The sequence below is a fragment of the Salvelinus alpinus genome, chromosome 2, assembly GCF_045679555.1.
Source record: "Salvelinus alpinus chromosome 2, SLU_Salpinus.1, whole genome shotgun sequence".
NCBI lineage: Eukaryota > Metazoa > Chordata > Actinopteri > Salmoniformes > Salmonidae > Salvelinus > Salvelinus alpinus.
The window spans coordinates 22,133,968-22,149,667 of NC_092087.1; the positions used below are offsets into that span (position 1 = coordinate 22,133,968).

At 40.2% G+C, this 15,700-nt stretch overlaps 2 protein-coding genes across 3 annotated transcripts; both read right to left on the reverse strand.

Moving 5' to 3' along the window:
* Positions 1-1,662: 1,662 nt before the first annotated feature.
* Positions 1,663-5,518, reverse strand: comtb (catechol-O-methyltransferase b). The gene is given in 6 exon segments (XM_071344441.1): positions 1,663-2,366; positions 2,542-2,673; positions 2,800-2,823; positions 2,825-2,994; positions 5,003-5,108; positions 5,348-5,518. Coding segments are annotated over 6 exon segments (786 nt in total). The 3' UTR covers positions 1,663-2,183.
* Positions 5,519-6,406: 888 nt separating this feature from the next.
* On the reverse strand, positions 6,407-14,985 carry LOC139556459 (SRSF protein kinase 3-like). 2 transcript variants are annotated; one of them, XM_071370436.1, is made up of 15 exons: positions 14,904-14,985; positions 13,712-14,157; positions 13,489-13,597; positions 13,286-13,373; positions 12,761-12,848; positions 12,536-12,642; positions 12,225-12,390; positions 11,917-11,942; positions 11,741-11,797; positions 10,769-11,141; positions 10,368-10,465; positions 10,095-10,202; positions 9,936-10,005; positions 9,754-9,846; positions 6,407-9,574 (listed from the first exon to the last, which is right to left on the reverse strand). In XM_071370436.1, exons 2-15 carry the CDS (start codon positions 14,040-14,042, stop codon positions 9,390-9,392), a joined length of 1,899 nt encoding a protein of 632 aa, XP_071226537.1. In that variant the 5' UTR covers positions 14,043-14,157; positions 14,904-14,985; the 3' UTR covers positions 6,407-9,389. The 2 variants fall into 2 exon arrangements, with proteins under 2 accessions (XP_071226537.1, XP_071226545.1); XM_071370444.1 differs by lacking the exon at positions 11,741-11,797 and having other exon boundaries at positions 10,769-10,964.
* Between the last annotated feature and the right edge of the window lie 715 nt (positions 14,986-15,700).

Sequence of the window (15,700 nt, forward strand, 5' to 3'; positions counted from 1 at the left end):
ATTTTCACTATGTGAGGGGGAGATCCGAATAAGTTATAACAGTATTGAAAATTGGTAAAATATTTGGTGTACCCGTTTCCTGCAGTCAAATGACCGAGTGGCCTCAAGGGTGGAATGTTATATTGCTCATAATTTTTCATAATTAATAAACTTTTCTTTTTTGAAGCTGCCAAAAATCTGGCGTTTCTATGTTAATTTAAACGGTTTTGTTATATTTCAGTCTTCTGTGATGTATATAAAGTGGTATATTGGAATGCAAACTCAAAATATAATACATTACAAATCTATATCTGACATGGTACAGGTGTCTTTTTTAAGCCCATAACCATGTGTGTGAGGTGTATACTTTTGTTTCAAAGTAGATTTGTTTAAGACTACCAAGAAACACTCTGTGTGACCCTGATTTAGCCAACTGCAGTAAAAGGTTATTAAGACATAACCAACTAAAGATATTTAAATTACAATAATATTGTTATGCAAATATGATGTTCCACAGAGTAAGTATAATTAAACCTTTAAACCTTTTGTTGTTGCAAAACAGAGTTTTATCTTAGTTGTATGATTATCATCCAACCAAACATCACATGCTATCATTTGATGCACATATCAATATTGTGCAAACAATGAAAAAACTATGTTGGATACTGGCCTGAAGTCTACACAAATTCTGCAAGGCCTTGAAATAGAAATGTGACACATATTTGTACATAAATATAAGAATTGACTGCTTACCTGAGCATTCCATTTGGACCAATCTTGATTTGACCCATCACGCCATCATTCCCAAATAGGCCTATTCCCATATTTAATATGTGATGATATTCAGTGCCGGTTTCTTCGTTGTTTTAGCGAAAAGTAAATCTATTAACATCTCAGATATTATATTTATTTTCCCAAAATAACTGTAATGGACTCAAATCGTTAAATAACATAAAAAAATGTGTTTTAGTTCATAAAAACATATTGAAAACGTTGGCTTTCGAGGCTTCAGTGTATAGCATCATGTCTAAATCAGTAGAAAAAGTAGAAAAAGCACATTACGCCACTGAGATTCGACAAATCACTGCCAAATCCCTTAAAAGCTCTCCCCCTCTCGCTCTCTGTTTCTCTCTGTCACTCCCCCACTCTCTGTTGACCCCCCTCCCTCTCTCTCTCCCGAACCCTCTTCTCTTTCAGTGCACTAATGGCCACAGATTGGGATTATCATGCGGGCGTCTGTGAAGAAATCCCTAGGTGGACTAGCCTATATATTTTTATGCAGCTGTACTATATGTAGTCCCTCCCCCTTTTATGATGGAACACCGTCACTGTCTCACTTTGCAGGGGAGATTAGAAAGGCATTGATTTGATTCATACATTCTCATACACACCTGTTAATTCACATGTCGAATATCATGTAAGGGACATATTCTACCAACTATCAACTGAAACAATACTGTGATTCACAATCAGGTGCATCTGGTGCATTTGTTTCTCTACTGTATAGATGTGATCATTTTCTATAGCATCTCCAAGATAAGTCACATTAATCAGTACTGTTAATATCCAACTTAATTTTACCTTAGTGATCTGTTTGATACCCATTGGATTTGATCAAATCATAGATTTAAATCTATAAAATTAGTTTAAAGCAGTGCAACATAGACCTTTCTCACAGAACCTTTAATAACTCAATGTAGATCTGATACAGTGTCATAACAAAATATGAATAATTATTTGAAGTTGCTAGATATGGTGTAAGACTTTAGACCCTTTTCTGTCTGCCTAAACTGGAAAGAAGGCTATAAATGCTATGAAGTTATGATGGGACCACTGCATGCTGCTTTTCAGTTGTCTGATTGAATCTCTAAAAAGGCACACTACTGCCACCTAGTGTATTACGTCCATGTTTGAAAAAGACATCACACTACTGTAATTCTGCAGCTGTAAAACTGATGGTATTTTCATCATTTGCATAGCAAGACAGCATTGTGACAATGTCAAAACACAAGTAGAAATAGTTTTTCAACGACATATTTGCTTACTCTAGATAACATCAGTTCTACAGGTAAAGAAATGCTTAGCACAGTAAGTTACAGCATGTCATAACTAAGATATAAGGCGTCACTTTAAATTGAAACTAACCCAAAATGTTTTATCAAGAGAGAGTTATAGTGTTTTAAAGCAAGAGGCTCACTGTTTGGCTAGTACCCTAAGAACACAGACTTCTCCAGGACGTTCTCTGCTTTAGTGTACTCCAGGTGTGATCTGTAGTAGTGGCTGTTGTAGCGAGAGCTGTTGCGTACGTACTACAGATAGTCAGGGGTTCCTGGACAGATGACATTGTCTGCCAGCATCACTGTGCCTTTCTGTATGAGACCACACTCCTAGAGAGAGAGGGAGATAGGAGGATAGAGTTGGGGGAATGGGAGAAAGAGAGGGAGAAAGAGAGAGAATAATTACAATTGTTTTGTGTTTTGATTGATCATATCAATGTAAGAGTGTAAGACTATCAATGATTCCCTATAATCACAGGACGGTCAAATTAGTTATCTTACATACCTCCAGAAGTTTTGTGTCAGGAAGGTAGCAATCTTTCCAGTGGTCCCGGAAAACTAAGTCAAACGCCTGGACTCCGAAATGCTCCTTCAATCGAGGGATCCAAGCTCCTGAGGCTCCCTCCACTAGCTGCACCTGGACAATAGTACTGAGATCTCATCTAAGCTTCTGAGCTACAACTGACCTGTATGTTGTAACATCTACAACCCACCCATATTCATCATCATGTCATTATGTTAATCCATCCCAATCTCCTTTTACCTTCTCCTCCAGTCCTGAACCATCTGATGACTTGACGAGCAGTGGCAGAATAATCTGGGTTGAACTCCAAGGTAATGACACAGGCTCCAGGGGGTAATAAGCGAGCTATTCACACTGTTGAGTACCCCCAGTAAGTGCCTAACTCCAAGACATCAACTGGACTCACTTCATTGACCACAGAGTCCGGAATGGAGCCTGTAATGAACACATACAGTGTATAGACACACACACACACACACACACACACACACACACACACACACACACACACACACACACACACACACACACACACACACACACACACACACACACACACACACACACACACACACACACACACACACACACACAAAGATGTGGCCTGAGTCAAGACCAGGTAGACATGTGGCCTGGGGTGGTCTAGCAATCTAAGCCTTTGCCTCTGGAACACATACAGTAAATACTGCTGCAGGCTACTGCTCTTCTAGCACTATCTCTCTATCCAATAATCATACAACAAGACTGAAAGAAATATAACGTAAACTCACCCCATTCCGTACAAATGTGCGTAACCGCAACATTCAAACGAGGCTACAAAGAAAACTAATGGGACTGTAGCGACTGTGTTGACTTCAAAATCGGGGGTGTGAACTAGGTTTCTATTCAAGCGTTGATCGACATGGTAATGGCTCTATAGTATTGGAGAAAAGTTGAAAAAACTGACCCTCCGTTACATCGTGACGTGTCATGTCATAACGTACAGCACGCATAAAGCAACTATTTCTGTCATACAATCTCTCTCCACCAGGTGTAGCACTTCTCTCATCGTTTAAAAACAAGAAATGGACAGTGACGGGGGTAAGGGGGGGATACCTAGTCATTTTTTGCGTCATCATTGCATGTGATCATCATTCTCAAAGCCGCTGTTTACTTCTAAGATCACTTTAGCACCGCCCTAAAAACCCGATTCATATTCAACACAAACCTTCAAATAGGTATGTAATGACACATTATATAAACTCTTTATAGTGTTTTATTTACATTTTACAATTTTCCCACACAACATTCTCACTATCACGCATTAGTTTCGCTTCCCCACCCGCCATTTTTAAAAAGACCCGACGGGGCTCATTGCCTGCTTGAATTATGCAGAAACGGGCAGCGTTTAGGTCATGTAATTGATTCTGTTGGAAAGGGGATAAATTGTGCTTTACAATGGTATTGACAGTACAGTTGATCTGGAAGTATTACGTTTTTGGGGCGCTAAAATAAGGGCAATTGTACGGACCAAGGCGATGTACGAGTTTACGTGAGTTTACGTTATACATTCACCTCCAAAATGATTAGCACCCTTGATGAAGATAAGCAAAAAAGACTGTATATAATAAAACAAATATATATGTATTGTTATATACTACTAAAATTGCTCAAGAAAAATATTTGTTTAACAAGTAAAAAAATAAATAATAATACTAACAATTTTGTCTCAGCTCACCAAACCACCCAGTTCCAAATTGTTACATTTGTTAGTTGATCTCAATGAAGGCTTTTTATGGCAACCCTTCCAACTAGCCTATTGGCCTAAAAGTGGCGTGTAACTGTTGAATTGGAGACTCAAGATGCAACCAAGTTCTGTAATTCTCCAACTGTGGCTCTTGGACTTTTCTTTGTCCTACTCCAGGCAAGTTTACCACTGTTTCAGTGGTTTTAAACGTCTCAATTGTTGTCCTAATAGTGCTAAGAGGTATATTTGGTTTTTAAGTCGTTTTTTTGTACACATTGCCTGATTTATGAAAGTCAACAACCATTATTCTCTTTTCATTTGTGAGTTCTTTGCATTTCCCCATTGTGATTTTACATGCGTGTTACCTAATTTTGATACCCCATTGAAACAAGAAACCATGGAAGGACACAATACAGTTCCTTAAACTGAGATTAACTTTAAGAAAGTATAATGTTAATGCAGATTTGATTTTGTTGGATTTTATTTATAATAATCTTTATGGGTGCCATTTTTTAAAACTTTTTAACAAAATCTCTTTCTCTGAGCAATTTTATTAGTATAAAATAATATAGATATATTTTATACAGACTTTTTCACTCATCTTTATAAAGGATGGCAATAATTTTGGAGGTGACTGTAGATATAAAGAAGATTAAGTATGAAAAGGACTTTGCATTCAGCTGGTTATCGATAACCCATTCAAAGAACATACAGCACCTTTCTCATCGCCCACATTCATGGCCCATTCTCTATGTTTGCAGAAGTGGTCGATGGCTGTGATCACACTTTGGGGGTCTACTACAGCGGCTTTCCTCTGCACTGCCTTCAGAAGATGTTAGATATTTCAGAGGGGAAATGACAGCTGGTATTGTAACTACGATGAGGCATACATTACGTTACACGATTGGGCCTAGATCAACGGGATGACACACACACTGCAATTTCACTCTGAAACTCTGGAAGGGAAATACTGTCCTGAAACCTTTGAATGAATCACAATACCAACATACTATAGAATTTTTAAACCAAAGACTGAACTGTAAATCTGTTTAGAGAGCTCACCTGAGGACGTGATGTCCGGGTCAAAGTGTCCAGAGCACGCTCCACGATGACATCATGCCACAGTAGTGCCAGTCTTCCATGATACTGCATAGCTGTGGGGATCACCCAGCGGTAGAGAGCAAAGAGGAAAGCTGCTCTGCCGATCAAACCAGAAAGAAGGCTCAGCCACATGCTAGGACACACAAGATTAATTAACTGTAATATAAAATATTTTTTTGTCTTTTTTGCATATGCCAACTCCCCCTGAGACACCCTTGGAGTATTTATGATAAACACATAAGTACCATAGAAACACTGTACCCATTTTAAAATATTTTGCAATACAGTATGTACACAAGAAATCTGTATGACCATAGTGAAATTAATAGCTCCTTTAGTACTACGCTAATGAAAAGGGTGTTTACTATGTAGCAGATGACACTCAAACATATCCTCCTGCGTTATTATTTACCCCCTGTTGTCATTTCCACTCATCACTCTCCAGCAGAGAGCAATTTATATTAATATTATAAACAAATACATTAATGTGTCCATGTGGATATCGATTATGGCAGCCCCCGGCATCTCTCTGATTCAGAGGGGTTGGGTTAAATGCGGAAGACACATTTCAGTTGAATGCATTCAGTTGTACAACTGACTAGGTATCCCACTTTCCTTTCCAGTTAAGTGTTACAAAATAATACTAACTAATCCCACTGGACTATGACAAAGTAACAACAAATATATAAAGTGTCTATGCATTAAGAAAAGACAGTCAACAATATAGCGCTCATATTGAAAATCCAAACCACCTCTGAAACATGGTGGTTGAGTTGAAGAAAAGTGCAAAAAGGATAAGAACTCAGCCTTAAGCCAAAACACAGAAAAAAGGGAATTTCGGGTTTTCTGTGAAAACAGATAAGAGCATGGGGGGGGCCTCTTAAACCTTTAATAGAAAATGTAACTCCTGTCTGAAAGACCAGGAGAGGATGAGCTGAGGTAATGCCTATTAAGTTGGGCTTTGAGTTGCATAGCAACAGACAGAACAGGTCAAGAGCTGTGAAACAAAAGCCATGGCACTGGGGTTGTTAGCATCTTTACTTTGGCTTTCTTACACATGTACTGTATCTACATACATAAAAGCCTCTGGAAATGAATAAGGCATGGTTTGCTCAGTCAGGCGCTTTGAGAGAGTGTCTTCATTTGATGGCAAATATACTTTGAGTTGTTTGATGAAGCAAATTAACTGTACCATATTCCAGTGGGCATTTTACACCCCAGTGAATCAAGGTGCTTGGTGACTAAACTGAAAATCTATATAAAAGAGAAAATATTAAAGTCAGATTATACTAAATGATTATAAACTGCAATGTACTCAATGAACTCAATGAAACACAACTCTGAAGATCATTCCAGGGTGAGGTGAAGAGAAAAACACATGCCACACATATTTAGCTTCAATAACCTCTGATGTAATTATGGCATCTGAAAAGTTCCATTCAAATCTACACAATTCAACAAGTCAAAAATGTTAAAATCCTCTGCAATATCACAAGATGTTAAAAAAGAGAAGACAATTCACTGCACTGTTAACATAAAAACACAGTTGCAACCAACAATGCAAGCATGCACAAGGTAGTAGCTATTTAGTTTACTACTTCACGATGCAAAGACAGATCAAAGACATGCAAACGCCATAACATTACACGGATCTCACTTCCATCTGAAGCTTGTCTGTCTCCAATCAGGGTGGTGATATTATTCCTTCTTGATGCTGCCTCTCTCACCATAAAACTGATTCACACCTGCCAGCAGTTTGTGTCTCACACATGAGACTAACCCCTCCCTAAGCGTCAATCTGCAGTTTGTGTCTCACACATGAGCGCACGCTCACATTTTCATGAGACTAACCCCTCCCTAAGCGTCAATCTGCAGTTGCTACATCCATTTTTAGACTTTTAAATTAATGATGTATACCCATTAATTATTTGAAGAATATAACTTATTCATGCCTCATGAGCTGTCGTTCCCCATCAGAACAAACTATATATGCTTGTTTTACTCCTTTGTTTGTAAACAATGTAAATTGGAACAAACACTGTATAGCCTTAAAACATGGATGGTCAGTCCTTGTATCTATAGCTCTGTCCATGAGTTTGAGTGGTTACATTTATCCAGCCCCCTCCCTCAGCTGTTTACCTAAACGGTGGCTGGGTGGCCGCTTTGTTATTGTTTGAACTGCAGATTGACACTTTAATGTGAACTGAGAGGAATGTGTGGCTGTGGAGGTCTCACTGAAGCACACTTTCAGTCATCAACACATACTCACAGCACACTCACACAGAAAGAAGGGACGGCACAGAAGGAAGCAGTGAAAACAGGGGAGGTATGGCTTACCCTGCATGGACTGGGTGACCGGGCTACAGTTTTGAGCCCTACTGAACAGTATCCTAATCCCCTTTGAAGCCACTGCTTCTTCGTCATTCCATTAGGTCTTATGCACAGGAGGTTGGTGGCACCTTAATTGGGGAGGACGTGCTTGTGGTAATGGCTGGAGCGGAATTGGTGGAATGATATCAAATACATCAAACACATGGCTTGATGCCATTCCATTTGCTCCATTCCAGCCATTATTATGAGCATTCCTCCCTCAGCAGCCTCCACTGGTCTTATGACAGGATTCAGGTGAATCACATAGGCTGCGTATAGACAGGCAGCCTAATTTTTTATATTTTTTCCACTAATTGGTCTTTTGACCAATCACCAATTAGTGAAAAGAATATCAGAATTGGGGTGCCTGTCTAAATGCAGCCCTAGAGTATTCTGAATTCATACATGAATTGGCTAAATTAACACAATGTCCAACCCTATTTCTATTAATTCTGTCAAAATCTTTTTTATCTTATTATTCAGAGAAAAGCGATAGATAATGAAAGCCTTGTATAAACAAATAACATTTATTCAATGAAACTCAAAAACAAAAATAGACCTTTCCCAGCAGGGGCGGACTGGCCATCTGGCATATCTCTCCAAATCAAGAGTTATTTTCTTCACATCAAATGTTTTAAATAATCAGACAAAATATATTGATAGTTGACTGCTCTCCCTGAGCAAACAGAAAAATAACATTGCAGAAGATCAGCTGAAAAAATAACACTTGCTGAATATCAGCCATTACCCACTATTCAAACATCATATTAAAGCACTTGTCCCAGCCTGTTTGACACTGTGTCACCTGTGTAACCTCTGTGGCATTGGTGAGACTGCTCTGTATCCATGAGGAGATCCAGATCGGGTTCAGACACCGGGCAGCGGTGGTGACTCTGTGTCCATGAGGAGATCCAGGGGGGGTTTAGACACCAGACAGTGGTATGATGTCTATGAGGAGATCCAGGGGGGGTTTAGACACCAGACAGTGGTATGATGTCTATGAGGAGATCCAGGGGGGGTTTAGACACCAGACAGTGGTATGATGTCTATGAGGAGATCCAGGGGGGGTTTAGACACCAGACAGTGGTATGATGTCTATGAGGAGATCCAGGGGGGTTTTAGACACCAGACAGTGGTATGATGTCTATGAGGAGATCCAGGGGGGTTTTAGACATCGCACAGTGGTATGATGTCTATGAGGAGATCCAGGGGGGGTTTAGACACCAGACAGTGGTATGATGTCTATGAGGAGATCCAGGGGGGTTTTAGACACCAGACAGTGGTATGATGTCTATGAGGAGATCCAGGGGGGTTTTAGACACCAGACAGTGGTATGATGTCTATGAGGAGATCCAGGGAGGGTTTAGACACCAGACAGTGGTATGATGTCTATGAGGAGATCCAGGGGGTTTTAGACATCGCACAGTGGTATGATGTCTATGAGGAGATGCAGGGGGGGTTTAGACACCAGACAGTGGTATGATGTCTATGAGGAGATCCAGGAGGGTTTTAGACATCGCACGGTGGTATGATGTCTATGAGGAGATCCAGGGGGGGTTTAGACACCAGACAGTGGTATGATGTCTATGAGGAGATCCAGGGTGGTTTTAGACATTGCGCGGTGGTATGATGTCTATGAGGAGATCCAGGGGTGTTTCAGACACTGGGCAGCGGTGGCTCTCTTCTCTGGGAGGGGCTCCAGCATGGTGAGGAGGAAAGCACTGAACTGGACTGCCTGTTCCCGCGGCCACTCATACTTATCCAGCAGGATCTCACACAAACTCCACGGTTTCAGCCTTGAGATGCGCCGCAGATGCCCTGTGAGCAAACAAGGGAAAGAGTGTTACATGATTACACTAGCGATTGACTGAACAGGATATGTAAACGGAATTTGATATTGTGGGTGAAACTAAAATAAGGGTACATTTTCACCAAAATATGAATCATATGCTAAAGGACAGCACTATGGTGGATACAACAATTGTGAATAGATATACCATTGTGATTGAAATATCGCTTGGAGTTTCTCCCTGAGAGGGCAAACTGGGGTGGAAGGGGTCCCAGCAACTCAATTATGTGAGCAATGTGATCTGATGGGAGACATTAAAGCGTTTTTTTAAAGAGCAAGGACAATCACCAGGAAAAACACAGGACAGAGAGGAGAAAGGATAAGGCTTACCTTCCTCTCGTGAGAAGTTGTCCCCTGAATGGGGTTCAAACAGATACTCCCCAGTAGCCAGCTCAAACGCCTTTATGGAAATGTAAGACTTCTCAGTAAAATATATTTCGGACAGCTAACATTAACATAAGGGTGGATGTGGTGCTCCTGGGTTCTCACCATGCAGGCTATGCTCCAGATGTCTGCAGGAGTGCCATAGTCAGACCCAATCAGGACCTCAACAGAGCGGTACTGGCAGGTCTGGATGTCTTCTGTGAAATGTTTGTACTGGAGGAGAGCAGAGATGAAGACTTAGCACTCCATACCATGAGCAATTAGTTGATAATAAGCCGTATCATTTGAATGTAATGTATTTTGTCTTCTAAGACACTGTATTTATTAATACATATATTCATTCAAATACATAATGTCTGTAGTCAGATAGTAACTCACCACCCAGCAGGCGTTTCCCAGATCTGCAATCTTGATGCTGATTTTATCAGCATTCTGTGGCTTCAGAAGATTCACCAACAGATCTGTTTCACTTAACCCTGAAACAAAATATAAATCAGATACCTCAGATAGATATTACTGAATAATTCTGCACCTGTCCACTACAATAATGGATGCGCTGTGAGTGCTCTGGTGTAAAATGGTTGCTTTGTACGAGGTATTACAACATGCAATTTCAATCATATAAATTAACTTAATCATCAGCATATGCATGACATAGTATATTGCAAATCATAAAAGTTCATTTGAAAGACTAGTGGACAGGTATTCTGACATGTATACTACACGGTAATATGCTATTACAATATACTCTAAACTGCTGGCTCCAGAGCAAGACTGACCATGTGATGGTGATGAGGGCAGGTTGTCTCTCTGGGTAGAATGATGTAACACTATAGATTGTCTAGAGCAGTGAGACATTGTAGTCAAAGATGGTGCATTTTCCATCGGTGCCGAGGCCGACTCCTTGCTGTCAGAGCCCATTGCTTCTTCATGCAGCAGGGTCCGTCTCCAAGTAGTATGCACAGGACCTGAAGGCTTAGGGGACGAGGTGGAATTAGGGGCGCTACAGGGAGTGGTGATATTAGAGAATGACACATGAGGTTTCTCCCTCTTCTGACGGCCAACTAAAGTGTCCTCGCCCTTCTGCGGCTGTTGTTGTTTCTTCTCCTTCCTCGACAACCTGGCCATCGGGATCCTGGAGACCTTCCCAGTCTATGAGCACAGTCACAGTAGTTTGATGGGAAACTTAAAATGGGATTCACATCTCTCATGTTGCAGCATGCAACAGTGTTCAAATGTATTTTTAAACAATCTCTGCAAATATGGTACATTTTCTTAAATATCAGAACTGCATATCCCCTTTTCATGCAGTGCATGCTAATTATCGATGAGTTTATCAAGGTGAGCAATTTCACTACAAATGCAAAGGTGTAGTTATGAATACTGATTGAATACATAAAGACTGAATACAAACAGACATTTCTAGAATACATAAATACTGAATACAAACAGTAATTTGTAGATAGTACATCTTCATTCAGAAATGCTGTTATTGTGCAGGTTATACACATTTTAAACACACACATGCACGCAAACACACACACACACACACACACACACACACACACAACTGCACTGCTTTCATGGTTGAATGAGTAGAAAACCTGAAACAATACCGTAACTATTGACAACAGCCAAAACAAATGATATAACATAGCACATTTCCAGATCAAAGCTTTTCTCCAAAAGGACCTTCTGAGGGCCAATATGCAGTGAACCAGCACACACTCACAATGCCAAGACCATCTTACCCAAACCCCAAGAGCCTGGAAAGCCACTGTCAATTTCCCCATCAAGTTTGACACAATCTAATACCCAGGTTATGACAGGAAGGGAGACAGAGGAGATAGATAAATATTTTTTCCACCTTTGTAGCACTATGATTGGTTTATGCTTTGAGACAATAATAAAGAGTTGATTGTCATACCTGCTTTTCTCTTAGACTGGTGTTTGCTGGCATCAGTAGTAGATGAAGAGATCAGCAGGGCACAAGAGAGCATGAAATCAAATCATAGAGAAGAAGAAAAAAACAGACCCATCTATTGAAATCATATTAAACTTGTTAATCATCTATTCCTAATATTCAGCAGTTATTGTATCGCCATCTCTCTGTAACAAATCTTTTCCATTTCCCTCCATCTAAAAATAAAATAAGTCAAACAGACAGAGGAATGCCACAGGGATATGTACTTAGTGACACGTGTATGCCAACATGGAATTGAGAGCAATACTAACCTGAACAGCTTGTGGGAGCAGAAGACACTGGCAGCTCCCATAGCTTGGTGTCGGCTGCCAGCTCCTGGACGTAAACCTCATCCACTCTCAAAAGGATGTTCTCTGGCTTGATGTCTGTGTGGATAATCTTGCATTTAGTGTGCAAGTAATCTAAGCCCTGAAGAACCTGTGATATGAGACAACAATGGTGATATACTGTGGCTACATGACAGCAGGGAACACACAAAGGAGATCATCCGTTCACAAAAGCTGCTCTGGATGATAAAATGCTAGAGAGAGAATTTGGAGATCACAGGGGAAAGACACAGCACCTGTCTGAGGATGCTCTTAACGCAGGGCAGGGGAAGGCCAGTGTAGTTGGATTTGATGATCCACTTCAGCAGCTGGTGACCCAGCACTTCAAGAACCATGCATACATCTGACACATAACTGAATCAAGGAGAAACCATTTACATTAAATGTGCAAGTTAACACATGTTGTATGATAAAGATATTATGGGTAAAAGGATAACATGTAGGTGGCTTTTAAAGGATACGCTCCCCATTGACTCCAGAGACTTTGAAGTCATCAATAAGCTGCACAACAGTGTCACGTTTGGGGTCAGATGGATCACTGTCCCTTACCTAAAAGCAATATATAACAGGACATAACTGGGGAGTAAACATATTCCTTTTTATTATCACCATTGTGCAACTAATAAAATTATATAGTTCCTACTAAACCTGGTTCTGGTTGATGAACAAGCAAGTAATTACGCTGATTAGGCCACAGGTTGACATTTATTGTCATGAATCTTGCCCTGGAGGCAGAACTGAGCGATTTCTGCTAGATGGGCCAGCTGCAATGTCACAATTGGCTATATTATAAAAATGTATTTATGACAACAAAAATGTTTTAATTTAAGGTTAAGGATAAGGATAAGTTTAAATTCTAAATCTGATTTGATGACTTTGTGGTTATGCCAGCTAGTGACCACACTGTAGAGCTGCCTCCTAAGCAACCTGTGATTAGGCATACATAGCAGAGAATAAAATGTTGAACATGGGCATATAATACTGACACATTTCAGAAGCTTGATCTCATCCAAAGCGGTCTCTGTGAAGGTTGGAGCACTCTTTACCAACTTCAGAGCCACGAAACGCCTCTTCCTGCACATACAAATAAACATTGTGAATCACTTGCTTCAGCTGTCATAATCACAATATGAAACCGAAGGTCAATCAATAACAAAAACAATGTTATCAGTATAACTATTATAATTACTCCATGTCCCAGCCTAGCCACACAGTAGAGAAGTGGCCCCATCCCAGCTTCTTCACCACCTGGTAACGATCAATGAATATCTCTCCAATTTCCACCGGGAAGTACCCACCTACAATAAACAGTGAAACCTCTTTCCGATCAACAATAAACTGTATACAACAACTCCTTCTACCACACATGATTGTATTGTTGTTTGGTTATATTTGGCACACTGGTGAAGTACCTATGCAGTAATCAGATGGATTCTCCTGTTCCTCGTCATCTGATCCCAAAATCTCAAGTGAAGGGGGATATGAATTTAAAGGGGCTGGGCTGGCAGCAGGGGGTAGTTTGATGGTAAGGGGTGGTTTGGGGGTAGGGGCAACTAGTGGTTTAGGGGTAAGGGATTTGGAGGTAAGGGGTGATTTGAGGATAAGAGAGGGTTTAGGGGTAAGCGGTGGGTTGGGGGCAGTGGATGAACTGAGGGTAAGGTTTGGGTTGGGGTTAACAGCAGGTAAACTGAGGGAAAGGGCTGATATTGCAGCAGCATATCTAGATGAAGGTTCATTGGACATTGTGACAAGGGACACACAATAAAACAAGGAGCCGACGCCTTCTAGCCTAGACAGCACAGGTTATGCAAGGGCAGGATTGAAGAAAATGGAGATGAAGATGGTACACGCAGAAGGCCTACGGCAAAAAGAAAAACAGACAAACTGTTCACTAAACTTTCACTGTTCACACTATTATAAGTTGACCTAATAGGCATTCATACATATGATATATGAGGTTAATTCAGGCGACACAACATGGCCAATATATCTACACACTGAGTAAGCCTATTCAAATTCTACATTTAGTAAATCTTATAGTTCTAGAGCCTGGCTGCAATGACATTTGAAAGGGCCCAGTGAATGTGCAAGAGTCCATTTATTTTTAGCTGGGTTTAGATGAATGGCATGTCAACGTAAATAGCTCTTCAAAGCTAGCCTGTAACTTTATTGACTGAGTGCATGCTGTCTAGGAGTCTTCATTTTAAACCTGTGACAATTACAGCTATTGATACGACCGTCTCAGTCAAATCATTAAGGTGTCAAAGAGTTGTTAAGAAAAAGTAAATCCTTTGACAATTCAGAACTGCCAAGTCCAACAAACCTAGCTATGTCCTCTAAAGAAAAATAAAATGCTTTGTAACAGATATGATTTACATTTTTATAACAGATTTGTACAACTAACTAGCTAGCTAATGCAACGCGTACATTAGCCTGAGTCTGTTCTCCACAAAAGTTATTTGTTACAGATTGTCATTGCTTTGAAGCAACCGACTTCAAATTCATACAGTTGCTACAATGTGGCATATCAAGTAACAATTGCTTATAAACTTTATTACATCCTGTAACTGTGAAAAAACGCTGTAATATTTACCAAATACTTACCGGTACATATAATAATGAAAAACAGAGTCCTCCGATTAAACCAGTAAACTGAAGGACCGTTCCTTCTTCGTCAACGTTTGCTCTACTATGAGTCGCGAACGAACGGCTCTTTTGAAAGGATCTTTTTGGTTAACATTGGGAACCGAATCGTATCAGTGAAATATTCATTCATTTGGCTCCCTGATTTGCATACTGCTGCTACTGCTTTTTTATGGTAACATGGTTATGTTACAAAATAATTACCTAAAGAATGTGAATCCTCACTACAGAAACAATAAATAGTGGGGAGAGCGCATCAATCTGGTCCACACAAAAACGAATAATTTGGCCAGGTAAAAATATATTTGAACGCGCATTTCACGATCTGAGATGGTAGCTTACCTTTTGGGCTTTACATTGGAGATTTGCGATTTTTCATGGTTCTAGTTAAAGTTTTGAGCATTTTGAACAAAGAGCCGTTTGGGAGCCAAATTAGTCGGCTATTTTACGTGAACGGAGCCAAATGGGCCAGCCGGCTCACCGAAAAGACTCGGATTTTTATTTTATTTTTTATTTTATTTATCCGTTATTTTACCAGGTAATTTGACTGAGAACACATTCTCATTTACAGCAACGACCTGGGGAATAGTTACAGAGGAGAGGAGGTGGATGAATGAGCCAATTGTAAACTGGGGATTATTAGGTGACCATGAATGGTTTGAGGGCCAGATTGGGAATTTAGCCAGGACACAGGGGTTAACACCCCTACTCTTACGATAAGTGTCATGGGATCTTTAATGACCTCAGAGAGTCAGGAC